This window comes from Trichomycterus rosablanca, chromosome 14 (genome assembly GCF_030014385.1).
Source record: "Trichomycterus rosablanca isolate fTriRos1 chromosome 14, fTriRos1.hap1, whole genome shotgun sequence".
Lineage (NCBI taxonomy): Eukaryota > Metazoa > Chordata > Actinopteri > Siluriformes > Trichomycteridae > Trichomycterus > Trichomycterus rosablanca.
Genome location: NC_086001.1, coordinates 22188953 through 22203160, shown reverse-complemented (window position 1 = coordinate 22203160; position 14208 = coordinate 22188953). Strand labels below are relative to the sequence as shown.

Here is a 14208-nt window from a genome sequence, read left to right as displayed (position 1 = left end):
CATAGCCAGCCTATTTCCAGTGCTGAATAACACGGTCACGGTGGATCCTAACACCACAGCCGCAAGTCCTTCTGGGTAAGGCTTCTCAGCCACAGCAGCGGGTCGTTACAATATTTTTTCCCCAGTTGAACTAAACCTGAATTGATGTTTTAATTGTTCATTAAGACTTCACTAAGAGTTATTACCATCAAGCAAATGTAAAGCATATTTCTATATGAAGAGCATCTGTTTCCAGATAATATACACTGAGGTTTAATTGTCTGATCATCAGACATGGTTGTGCAGTAAAAGGCACACGTCCCTGGGTGGGCTCGAACCACCAACCTTTCGGTTAACAGCCGAATGCGCTGACCAATTGCGCCACAGAGACACATGCACAGCCAACAGCACAGCTGTTTCATTGGACGGTACACACAAAAAATCTAATCTCTCTCTATACAGGCTCACTGTGGAGGCAAATTGGTGGTTAAGTGGGCGGGTCTAAACTGATGAAGGCTGAATGAATGTACCACAATACAGTATAGTTTAGATAGAACACACATATAAGAACCCACAAAACCTCTTAGGTGTGTATTAAGAAAGTCTGATCATAAGAAATGACTAGACAGAGATGTCTGAAGTAGGACTGAGATCTCGGATCATTAAAATAACATGAAACTGCTGCATTTCTGGTACAATAACAACCAAATTCAGTTTAGGAGCCGCTCATTTCTACAGATCTTCACTGAAAGTGTGCAGAATCTCAAATGGTTTTTGTGCTGCCATGCAGCTGGTTGAATGGAGGTAGTGTAGAATTATGTACAAAGATCTAAAGAGAGAACAGATTAACTGGCCGGTTAGCTCAGTTGGTTAGAGCGTGGTGCTAATAATGCCAAAGTCGTGGGTTCGATACCCATGCTGGCCACACCCACCTTAATGATTAAAGCTAGCATGGCTGAGAGTCAGGTGAGCATGTGCTGTGTATCAGGACTTTCTAACCTGAGTAATTTAATCACTGAAAGTAAGAATACCACCCTGTTCTTCTGCCATCTTTAATTCTGGCTTCATTTCACCTAATGAACGTGGCATGACCTTTATAAATGGTTCGGACGCGACTGTGAGGTCGCTTTTTAGATCGGAGGCCTGAAAAAAGGTCTTGGTGACATGAAACCTGAAACGCAACCCTATAGGGTCGCGTGAGGCACGAGGGCGGTGTCAGATTGCCAAAAATTCAAATTTTGAGCTGGAAAGGGTGGGATTACAAAACTGGTATTAGATTACCAAACAGTCATGACAGCCTCCCAGGTCGTTTTGAGCCCAACCGATGTCATATACAACACCGCCGCGATGAGTGGGTCGCCCAGATGGCATCAGTTTGTCCCCAAGTGTCATCGTTCCCAAAGTAGGGAACTAAAGGTGCTGGGTTAGTATTTTTTTTTTGACGAACCCAAGGTCGAAACCTTACCAAAACTGTACAGGAGGGTCTGCCGTGCCGAGACGCATCAAATGACACGTTCCGTTTTGAGACTTTGTTTTGGCAAAACCTTAGTGTTTAGGGGTTAGGATCACCAAAATGACCCGGATAACCAAAGTGTTTTTCTCATTTTTAGGCCGAATCAAAGTACCAAACTTCACCAAGCTTGTCCACGGTGATCCCCTCGCCGAGCCGCACTAAGTGACTGAAGCATTTACCACTTGACTTAACCCTTTCAGCCAAAAAAATATCACAGTGTTAGAGCCTTACCGAAAAAATTTTTCAGAAACTGACTGTGCCATTTGGTGCGGCTCGGCGTGGCGATCCTCCAGGACGAATCTGGTAAAGTCTGGGCTATTGGTTTGGCTTAAAACCCTAAAAAACCCTTTTGGTAATCCAAGACGCTTTGGTAATTTTTTCCCCTAAACATGGGTGAAATGGTTCCAGAATGGAAGAAAAACCCGTTTTTCTCAACAATTCGCCATTTATTAACAACATGAACATATCACACACAAGCGCAACGGCAAAAAACACTATTTACGAGAACATTACTCACCGATACAAACCCATCAACAACACGTGGTCATGGCACATAAACATGTGCACCCGATATTAAACATATTCCGTGATTGAGTAAAAGAAATGTAAATATTCGTAAAAAAAAAAAAATTTTAACTTATAACTTAAAAACCCATTATACAAAATCAACTTGAACTTGCCCCTAGGCTAAACAACAATGTACTGCTGTGGTAACAGTAAAACACCCAAAAAAACATTAAACACTCTAAAACGTGGCACTGGGCTCGAGGGGCATTTCCTCCACTTGTTCTTCTTTGTCCGAGGAAGAAGAGGACGTGAGCACCAGCATGCTCAGTCGAACGGTGGGCTTGCCGGATTCGGTGATCGCCTTCATTGCATCCTGACTTACCTTCACTGGAGTCCCGACGTAGTTGTGTTCCGGAGAGGGCCCACCTCCCAAGATGTCGTAACCCTAGTTCAACATGAAAAGATACTAAAACATTAGACGATGCCAATGTTCACTGTCACTATTACATACGACAATCGACGTGATGTCTTACCGGGTGAGGACTAGACTTCCTGGGCATCCTCAAGACGAAGGGTTCATCCGACTCTGATGAAGTGTCCAGGATGGCACGTCTCACGTGCTTGCGCTTGGAACCTTGAACCTCTTCTGAAGAGGACTTTTCCTTCTCAGGTCGTCTGGTGTCCTCTCCAGAAGAGTCGGTGTCGACAGTCCCTGACTCGCCGAATTCCTGGCGGAGGCTGCGGAGGGTACTGGGGCGGCTGCTGCTGGGGCGGCTGCTGCTGCAGTGGGGGCGGTCTTCGGGCTCCTCCTCTCCCTCCTGCAATCTGCGAACACCAGCGGCCTCCTGTACCGTGTTCAGCGGCACATAGAATTTGGAGGCGACTGCCTCGGAATGGCACATCGCCCGGTGTATGGACAGCCTTTTGTGTGGAGTCAGGTTCTTTGTCTGAGAACACAACATTAAACAGATAAATCAAAATGAAACTTTATAACATTATTGAACATGCATTCTAACACCTCGATGACTGTACACTCACGTGGTGCACCATGGAGGTACGAAGATGGCGGAAGGTAAAACTGCCTCCAAACCCCATCCGTGTCCACTCAGTCTTGAAGTAGCTGAGGACCTTCTCGCACCTCCCGCCGACCGAGTTAAAGAAGAAGTACGGGGACTCACTGCCGACGAACTGGTCACGGACACTGAGCAGCCCATCGAACCACTGGAGCTCGGACAGTGTCAGGCTCAGCTGGGCGTGGTCTTCCACCTATGGGATCACAACACAAGACAACATTTTAGCAAGCCTAACCTCCCCCCCCACCCCCCCATACCACGAACTGGTCGGACCTAAAAGTACAACGTAACACTCACATCGATGGTCGCGTGTTCCCCGTCCACCTCAGCGTTCCGTACTTCTTCCACCTTCAGGTTCTTCAAGACTCCGGCCCGATGACCGGACATGGATACAAAGTATCCGGTCAACAGGCCGAACACCTGGTGAAGGCTCTCGGCTGAACCTTTTTTTAGAGACTCTATGAAAACAAAGAAACACTTCAATAGGGTTTATTTTTGTCTTGCACAATTTTGGAAATAATTAATGGGACAATACTCACTGATCTTGGCGGGGAGGATCAGACGAACCTCCCTGCGGAAGTTCTTCTGATCCTCCTCGGACACGATGTTTTCTGTAGGGCAAAACAGGCACGAAATTAGTATTAGTACAGCTACTTTGTCCATAACGTAAGTGTCATTTTCTCGGACGTGACACTTACTGGAGGCAGCTTTACGGACTGCTTGACGGTGACAAGTCACATCGCGTTGCATATCCTTTATGCGACTTGTCACCTCGGTGTTCAGCCAAAGAAAATCCACCCTGGTCAATTTTGTGGTCTTCCGAGGAACGTACGGCAGGTATTCGAAGAATTTCTTCAGACTCATCAAGTTGGCACGCACTGTTGTGGGCTTCAACTTGTCAGCCAATAAAACTCCGACCCAACTGAAAAAAAAAAATGTGAAAGCAATGATGAATGATCATGCACAGCAATAAACCAAAATGAGAATGTGTCTAATACTTAAAGTCTTACTCTTTGATGGAAGACTGCTTCTTTAAGAAGGAAAAATGGCCCTTCAGGAGACGGTCCTCACCCGCGAAGATGAGGAACCGCCTCACGTGACTGACAGACATGACACGTGACTTTGGCATTTTCCTTCTTCTTCTTGGAGGGGTTGGTCCCGACACAGAACCCCAAAAAGTGAAGGAGCACCTTCTCTGTGAAGACAATAGAATTAAGGATTAAAACAATGCCTTGCATTTCATGGAAAATGTTATTGTGTATGACAACCATAAATGTACTTACCGTAGACGGGAGAGTCCTTTATACGGAAGGTATCCCTTCGGGAAAACTTCTTCCGCAAACTTATTTGGGGGCTGCGGGACAAAAGCCGCTGGAGGCGGCCAAGCTCGTACATGGACTCTTGGCAGTCCTTCCTAGGGCACGCCCCCTGAGGCACCAGGTTGAGACGGGACTCCAGCACCCTCAACCTCCTTGCCATTGCCACGCAGGTGGGGTTCTGACAGTCGGTGCTGGTGCCCGGCTGTCCCTCGTCCACCTGGTCTCCAACACTGGCCTGCACTTCTGCGACAGGCGTCGCCTGGGAAGCAGCGGTGTCGGGTGCGGCAGAAGTGGCGGCTGGAGCGTACAGCCTCCCGGCGTGTCCGATGTCCAACGTAGTGACCATTGGCACTTGAGGGTGGCTGGCCCTCAATTCGGCGAGCTTGCACAAGACGTAATTCGTCTTCGCTTTGTTGGCGTAATGATTCATCTCGGGCAGCTGAAGAACAGAAACAGAACAAACCAATATTTTTAAGCTCGTTGTTGTACTTTTATAATGAATTACAATCATTTACAATAAAATTCAGTGTTCAACAAACATGAAAGATTACCTCTAAGTCACTGTGCACCGTTGCGTTGTGCCGGTCCAACCTCTTCACACTTTTGGACACGCACCCGGGCACGCAGCAAGTGAACTTGGACCTGATGCTAAATAGAAAGAAAATATATATATTTTTTTGGTTTAATACAATGCATCCAACTACTTATAATTTTAATGCATTTTTAATAACATTTGAATGGAATTTTCAAGCTCAGTCTTACCGCCCACTTGCCAGCTGCAGCAGGAGGGTCTTCTCCTGGGCATTACCAACAAGATGGTACTTGCGCAAATGCTGGGATAGGTTGGAGTAGTCTACCCCGCACACTGGGCATCGCTGAATACGATACGGCATCTAAACGTCACAAAAAACAATAAACACCAGTGAAAAAAACATTCAAAAACCAATAAATAACATTCACCTAACCTTACACCTCACCCTAACACATAACCTCAGTGTTTAGGGACTGGGATAAACCGATTGTCATTGGATCTCCTAGGTGTCACTTCCACCATGACACATTTCAGAAAACATTTTGAAATCTATAAACTTCACCAAACTAACCCTAAACTACTAAGTCACACAACATTGACTCCTAATCTTTCAAATTGCACAGCTGAATCCTCAAATCGTCCACTTTTCACTGACCACAAACCTCACCAGACACTATCCTCTGTCCTACAACAACCCAACAACTGTCACTTTCGGTTTCAAAAGGTCATTGCACATTTGAAACCTTAAAAACATTTCATTAATTCACCTGGGTGTACTGGAAATGTTTTGCAAAATATAAAACTAAATAATCAAACGTTTTGGAGCTTGGTGTTTGGTGACCCTGTGACAACCGGCCCATTTGCATCTCATGTGATGAGAAAAATGCAATGATGTATCACACCTAGTACTTGGAGTGCTCGTATCGGACCCAAACTTGACCCGACCTGACCCTGGTTGTGATTTTAGGTTTAGGGGACAGGATCACAGAAGTGTCATCGGTACACTTTAGTAAAAAGGGCCATATCTCTTCCACCATAAGACCTAGGATCCCCAAATTTTCACCCGGCGCACCGACTTGACAAAGGGCAGAAGGCTGACAGGGTGTTTTGAACCCTGGGTCCTTGTAGATGTACAGACTGGGAAAAAAGTCCTCCGAAACACTGAGTTTGGGCTCGGGTGCGTGGCCCCCGCCCGAAACTTCACGGGCGACCCCGCCGCGTGCCCCCGTAACAAATGTTGCTGCGCCAGAACTCAAAGTTTCTGGGAAAACCACTTAGGCTCAGGCATGGTTTACAAAAAAAATTACCAAACGGTTGTTGGGACCACTTCGGGGGTCTAGCCACACACCCCTGACCCCACCCACGTTTGGAAGGGTAAAAAGGCAATTCTAAAGAATGGGAAAGTTAGTATCCGTTTTTTTGAATATGTCATTTACACTTTTGCATATCCATGAATGGAAAAAATGACACTTCCGTGAAATAAACACTGACCCTAACCCTAATATATGCTAGCCGATCCAATACCTTTTTTTTTTTATTTACTTCCACTATTAACTGATAGCATTCACTTACATCAGGCTCTAAACCTCCTGGTTCTACCCACCATTCACTCCACTATAGATAATCACATTATTTCCCAGTAAAAGTTTAACCTAAAGATTTATACTTTTATTATTACTATTTACTTATTAATGTTTACTGTGTTATTAATTACCTATTAATTACACAGTATAATTCATTCATTGCTAACCATTTCTCCCCAACACTCACTCACTCACTATATTTTATATTTTTATATTTTAGCTTGTTTGGTACAATCTGATGAGTCACACTTGTGTCTAAGTGCTGATAAATAAGCAAAGCAGCTCCAACACTGTGATCATCATTTCTGTAAAATGTGAATGCGCTGGTGTAATTTGAGATTACCATGTTGATTAAAACTCTTTCCACACTGTGATACGGTTTCTCTCCAGTGTGAATGCGCTTGTGTAGTTTCAGATCACTCTGTCCATTAAAACTCTTCCCACACTGTGAGCACTGATACGGTTTCTCTTCAGTGTGAATGCGCTGGTGTATTTTGAGCACACTCAGGCACCTGAAGCTCTTCCCACACTGTGAGCAGACGTTTCCTTCTTCCTGTGTGGGACTGAGAGAGGTGTTAATGCTGACAGTACCAGAGGACGTTTGCTGATTACTGGAGCTTCTGGTGGGCGTCAGATCCTCATGTTCAGTCTTAATCTTCACCAGAGTCTCATATTTATCATTTTTGCAGCTCTTGATGTGATTGTGGAGCTGATTTTGGGTTGTAGAGGAACGTGGACACGAGGAGCAGCAGAAATCCTTGTTCAGTTCTGAAGCAGAAAATAATCAAATACATTTATAACATTATAAATAATCAAATACATTTATAACATTATAAATAATCAAATACATTTATAACATTATAAATAATCAAATACATTTATAACATTATAAATAATCAAATACATTTATAACATTATAAATAATCAAATACATTTATAACATTATAAATAATCATATACATTTATAACATTATAAATAATCAAATACATTTATAACATTATAAATAATCAAATACATTTATAACATTATAAAAAATCAAATACATTTATAACATTATAAATAATCAAATACATTTATAACATTATAAATAATCATATACATTTATAACATTATAAATAATAAATACATTTATAACATTATAAATAATCAAATACATTTATAACATTATAAATAATAAAATACATTTATAACATTATAAATAATCAAATACATTTATAACATTATAAATAATCAAATACATTTATAACATTATAAATAATCAAATACATTTATAACATTATAAATAATCAAAAACATTTATAACATTATAAATAATCAAATACATTTATAACATTATAAATAATCATATACATTTATAACATTATAAATAATCAAATACATTTATAACATTATAAATAATCAAATACATTTATAACATTATAAAAAATCAAATACATTTATAACATTATAAATAATCAAATACATTTATAACATTATAAATAATCAAATACATTTATAACATTATAAATAATCATATACATTTATAACATTATAAATAATCAAATACATTTATAACATTATAAATAATCAAATACATGTATAACATTATAAATAATCAAATACATTTATAACATTATAAATAATAAATACATTTATAACATTATAAATAATCAAATATATTTATAACATTTTAAATAATCAAATATATTTATAACATTATAAATCATCAAATACATTTATAACATTATACATAATCAAAAAATAATCAAATACATTTATAACATTATAAATAATCAAAAAATAATCAAATACATTTATAACATTATAAATAATAAATACATTTATAACATTATAAATAATCAAATACATTTATAACATTATAAATAATCAAATACATTTATAACATTATAAATAATAAATACATTTATAACATTATAAATAATCAAATATATTTATAACATTTTAAATAATCAAATATATTTATAACATTATAAATAATCAAATACATTTATAACATTATAAATAATCAAAAAATAATCAAATACATTTATAACATTATAAATAATCAAAAAATAATCAAATACATTTATAACATTATAAATAATAAATACATTTATAACATTATAAATAATAAATACATTTATAACATTATAAATAATCAAATACATTTATAACATTATAAATAATCAAATACATTTATAACATTATAAATCATCAAATACATTTATAACATTATAAATAATCAAATACATTTATAACATTATAAATAATAAATACTGTTAGTAATTGTTAAACTGAGATCTGATGCTAAAGTCCTGTAACGTGATTCATCCTGCATTCATCATTTCCTGCTCACACTGATCTGCATGAGCACAATACAAGCTTTCACTGTATGATGCTTCATCCCAGGTTCCTCTGATTCTATTCCATCCAAATCTTATTTTACTCAAGATAAAAAATATCTTACTGAGTTCATCTTTATCTTCAGGTTCTTCCTTCTTCACAGGCTTCATCTGGAAACCTCCACACTGTTGGTCCTCTGGGGTGAGGTGTTCCTCAGAGGTGACGTGTTCCACAGGGATCGAGGTTCCTTCACCTGAAATTTCTTTGTTTTGTGAAGAAAAAAAATAAGTTTGTTATTGTTGGTAGTAACGACCGACTTCTTTATTAAGCACTTAAGTTAGAACTGACAGACACGTACTTCTATACTATCTGTCAAAAAACACGACCTATAAACATTTGTTCAAACAAGGTTTCAGCAGATTTAATAATAATAATAACAATACAACCCCAAATCAGAAAAAGTTGGGACAGTATGGAAAAAGCAAATAATAATATAAACACAGACTTTGACTTTTATTTGATGTCAGACAGGATGAAACTGAGATGTTTCATCTTTTATCTGCTCAACTTCATTTCATTTATTAATAAACATCCATTCCTGCATTTCAGGCCTGCAACACTTTCTAAAAAAAGGAGGAGAGTTAAGATCTGGATGGAAGGTGCAGACTCATCTCTCCAGGACCATCAGCACAAACAGTCACGTATATATTGAATATATCAGCTTATATACTCGACTTTATTTCTTCTCATTCATTACCCGATCATTCAGCCACTTGTATTCACCTGGCATTACTCTGTAATTATGTACTAGTGTAAACACGGTACAGTCAGCATGATCTGTTTAATCTTCTTTATCTTCTGTCTCCTCATTTCACTCACCTGCTCACTTCTGCACTAAATATACTAAAATATTACAAGACATTCACACACGACCAAATTAGGAGAAATGATTTTGCTAATGTCTTACTGAGTTTATCTTTATCTTCAGGTTCTTCTTTCTTCACAGGCTTCATCTGGAAACCTCCACACTGTTGGTCCTCTGAGAAGAGCAGTTCCACAGAAGCCACAAGTTCTGCAGGGATTAAAGTGACTTCACCTGAAATTCATCAATATGAGAAGAAGAATCTCAACAACTGGAGAAAACTGAAGGTTGTGGGTTTGGTTCCTAATCATAAATAAATCCTAGTTAGATTAAAACTTAAATCCAGACTGGAGTGCAGCAGCTGTACTGTAATGTACCACACTGTACTGTACTACTGTACTGTACCACACTATCTGGTGGAAAAGTGGCATCATGCTCTATATTTACTTACAGAAGAAATCATCATCATCTTCCTCCTTTTGTATTAGTTTCTTCTGCAATTCTTCATGTTGTAGATCCACAGGGGTGACGTCTCCCTCTTCTGCTGACTGCATTATTAAAGATCTAATAGACAGACAGACAGACTATTCAACTATTAACAAAGTTCAGCTGTAAACAAAGTTCAACTGTAAACAAAGTTCAACTGTAAACAAAGTTCACCTGTAAACAAAGTTCAACTACAAAGTTCAACTGTAAACAAAGTTCAACTGTAAACAAAGTTCAACTGTAAACAAAGTTCAACTATAAACAAAGTTCACCTGTAAACAAAGTTAAACTATAAACAAAGTTCACCTGTAAACAAAGTTCACCTGTAAACAAAGTTCAACTATAAACAAAGTTCGACTATAAACAAAGTTCACCTGTAAACAAAGTTCAACTATAAACAAAGTTCAACTATAAACAAAGTTTAAAAATATGACGTGTTTATATAAAACTGAGATTTAATCATGAAGAAACTCAATCAGTTCCGCTCAATTGATTCATTTTGGTGGATCGGTTCAAATGAATCGGTTCATCAGTACTGAATCATGTGTGATGCTAACAGTTAGCGGAGCAGCTAATAGTTTGTGTGTTTAAATAAAACTGGAGTTAAAGCTCCTCAAATCCTCACAGTGATGTTTTATTATGAACTCTAGTTTTATTATTAATTAGAATGTGGTTATAATTAAATATAAGGGTTATAATTAAATACATATTTTACTTACAGATGAGGCTCTACAGTACAAACACAGCAGCTTCTTGTTCTTCTTATGATGTTTAATGGCGGTTGGCAGAACAACTTAAGACGCACCAGCGTCACCAACTGGACTGGAGTTGAACAGCAGCTTAGTAGTAAAACATCTCCATTAGCACATCTGTATTAGTGGTGTGCGTATGGAGGTAAATATGTAGCAAAAGTTTTGCACCTGTAAAAAAAAATCTGTAACTGTGAAAAAGATTTGTACCTGTAAAAAATAAATCTGTAACTGTAAAAAAGATTTGTACCTGTAAAAAATAAATCTGTAACTGTAAAAAAGATTTGTACCTGTAAAAAATAAATCTGTAACTGTAAAAAAGATTTGTACCTGTAAAAAATAAATCTGTACTTTTATTTTCGATGTGAGAATAAAAACATTGCAGCACAGTTTCAAATCTGCCCGCCACGAGTTTTGCAACAAATATCTCAAGTCAGCGTGTTGCAAAACTGATCTGTACCTGTAGCTGCAGGGGCGGGGCTTAGAGGGGCAGGGGGCGGGACTACTGGGGAGATAGACGTAATTACCGACCAATCAAAAGAGCTTGTTTGTAGCGCAGCAAGAAGCGTGTCAATCACAAGTTTCATTGTAGTTGGATCAGAACATCATAACTCACGTCATAACGTCCTTATTAGTGTTGCTGTGGGTATTATGGTGGATGTTTGCTGCGTGTTGTCTGCTAGTTAATGTGTTAATGCGTTTAACCCTGCTAGTTTTATACTGGACATATTGGACATTCGTCTGACATTCGAGTTTCTTTCATCTCGTTCTCGGCTAATAAACATTCAAAAGCGAATTAACCTGCACGAACTGACTCTGCAGTAAACAAAGCACAAACTACAATCTAATATGTTTTTAAAAGTCTTTCTGTTTATTTTTATTTAACGCTATTTCGTGATTGTGAGCTTTATCTGCCTTGAAAAGCCAAGGGAGCCTCTCAAAAGTGCATAAAACCCGTTTATAGTTCTGTATTACCTAGTGACATGTACCATTCACCACAACTGTATTAAGTCCTAAAGAAATCTAAACAAACATTTTAATGTAATAAGCAATGTAGTGACATGCACCACCTACTACCCCTAAATTACAGAAAAAAGCTCTACAGTGTGGGTATAGTAATAAACAATAAAATATAGCATAGAAACGTACATTTTTATACAAAAAAGGTTGTAGTAGTTACCATGTCACTTGCACTACTCACTATTTTACATAATAGTCTTACAGCAGCGATAAATCATACAAAGTCCTATAGTATAATAATAAAGAATGAAATATAGAAATTTTTCATTGCAATTTACATTGCTTATTACATTAAAATGTTTGTTTAGATTTCTTTAGGACTTAATACAGTTGTGGTGAATGGTACATGTCACTAGGTAATACAGAACTATAAACGGGTTTTATGCACTTTTGAGAGGCTCCCTTGGCTTTTCAAGGCAGATAAAGCTCACAATCACGAAATAGCGTTAAATAAAAATAAACAGAAAGACTTTTAAAAACATATTAGATTGTAGTTTGTGCTTTGTTTACTGCAGAGTCAGTTCGTGCAGGTTAATTCGCTTTTGAATGTTTATTAGCCGAGAACGAGATGAAAGAAACTCGAATGTCAGACGAATGTCCAATATGTCCAGTATAAAACTAGCAGGGTTAAACGCATTAACACATTAACTAGCAGACAACACGCAGCAAACATCCACCATAATACCCACAGCAACACTAATAAGGACGTTATGACGTGAGTTATGATGTTCTGATCCAACTACAATGAAACTTGTGATTGACACGCTTCTTGCTGCGCTACAAACAAGCTCTTTTGATTGGTCGGTAATTACGTCTATCTCCCCAGTAGTCCCGCCCCCTGCCCCTCTAAGCCCCGCCCCTGCAGCTACAGGTACAGATCAGTTTTGCAACACGCTGACTGAGATATTTGTTGCAAAACTCGTGGCGGGCAGATTTGAAACTGTGCTGCAATGTTTTTATTCTCACATCGAAAATAAAAGTACAGATTTATTTTTTACAGGTACAAATCTTTTTTACAGTTACAGATTTATTTTTTACAGGTACAAATCTTTTTTACAGTTACAGATTTATTTTTTACAGGTACAAATCTTTTTTACAGTTACAGATTTATTTTTTACAGGTGCAAAACTTTTTTACAGTTACAGATTTATTTTTTACAGGTACAAATCTTTTTCACAGTTACAGATTTTTTTTTACAGGTGCAAAACTTTTGCTACATATTTACCTCCATATGTGCGATACTGCAACATTTGGTATCGATCCGATACCAAGTAAATACAGGGTCAGTATCGCCGATATCGATCAGATACCAATATTTTGTACTTAGTTTCATGTAGGGAAGAGCAGTGTATCATGATTTATGAGGTGAATGTATCATCAATTTGCTTTGACTAATAAATGATTTTGTGTTAATTAGTTCATCATGTGCAGTGAAAACCCACTACAGTTTGTAGGTGAATAAAAAGTAATTTTATTAATGTAATAAACTAATGAAGTCTGGGGTTTTTGTTGAGAAACAATTATATAATAAGAAACATAATTCCCCTTCTCATTGTACACTCTGGCTTTTTGTAAAATAAAGTACAGAAAAAGTTCCGTGAGTCTCCAGCATATACATAGCGGCTCCCTGATTCCCGCAAGTCAGATAAAATCTCCCAGAATCTAGAACGAGCGGCCAAGAGAACACACACACACACACACACAGGCGACACAGATTTTATTAATACAATCGCGTATTAAATCCGTTATCTGATATACAATCTAGCGCACTGTGTAGGGAACATAAATCTATGATCAAATATACAATCTAGTGCACTATGTAGGGAACATAATTAATTATGTAATACACTATCTAGTGCACTATGTAGGGTACATAATTATGTAATACACTATCTAGTGCACTATGTAAGGAACACAAATCATCATCTAGTTATACTTTCTAGTGCGCTGTGTAGGGAAAATTAACCAATTGTCTAATTCACTATCTAGTTCACTACGTAGGGAACATAAATTCATATCTAAAATACTATCTAGTGCACTATGTAGGGAACATAAATCCATTATCTGATATACAATTTAGAGCACTATGTAGGGAACCTAAATCCGTTAACTAATACGCTACCTAAAGCATTATGTAAGAAACATAGGTCTATTATCTAGTACACTATCTAGTGCACTAAGTAAAAAACTAATTATTTTTTAATATACAATCTAGTGCACTATGTAGGGAACATAAATCTATTATCTTGCACACTATCTAGT

The 14208-nt window shown here is 37.7% G+C and overlaps 1 protein-coding gene and 1 non-coding gene across 2 annotated transcripts; both read right to left on the bottom strand.

Moving 5' to 3' along the window:
- Nucleotides 1-296: 296 nt before the first annotated feature.
- On the bottom strand, nt 297-370 carry trnan-guu (transfer RNA asparagine (anticodon GUU)). Its single transcript has one exon. It is a non-coding gene; the product is annotated as a tRNA-Asn (tRNA).
- Nucleotides 371-1917: 1547 nt separating this feature from the next.
- On the bottom strand, nt 1918-6962 carry LOC134326204 (uncharacterized). Its single transcript, XM_063008393.1, has 11 exons — nt 6850-6962; nt 5154-5284; nt 4943-5039; nt 4363-4830; nt 4083-4267; nt 3771-3994; nt 3612-3683; nt 3370-3530; nt 3038-3265; nt 2533-2946; nt 1918-2444 (listed from the first exon to the last, which is right to left on the bottom strand). The coding sequence occupies exons 1-11, from the start codon at nt 6850-6852 to the stop codon at nt 2238-2240; spliced, it is 2190 nt and encodes a 729-aa protein (XP_062864463.1). The 5' UTR covers nt 6853-6962; the 3' UTR covers nt 1918-2237.
- Nucleotides 6963-14208: the final 7246 nt, after the last annotated feature.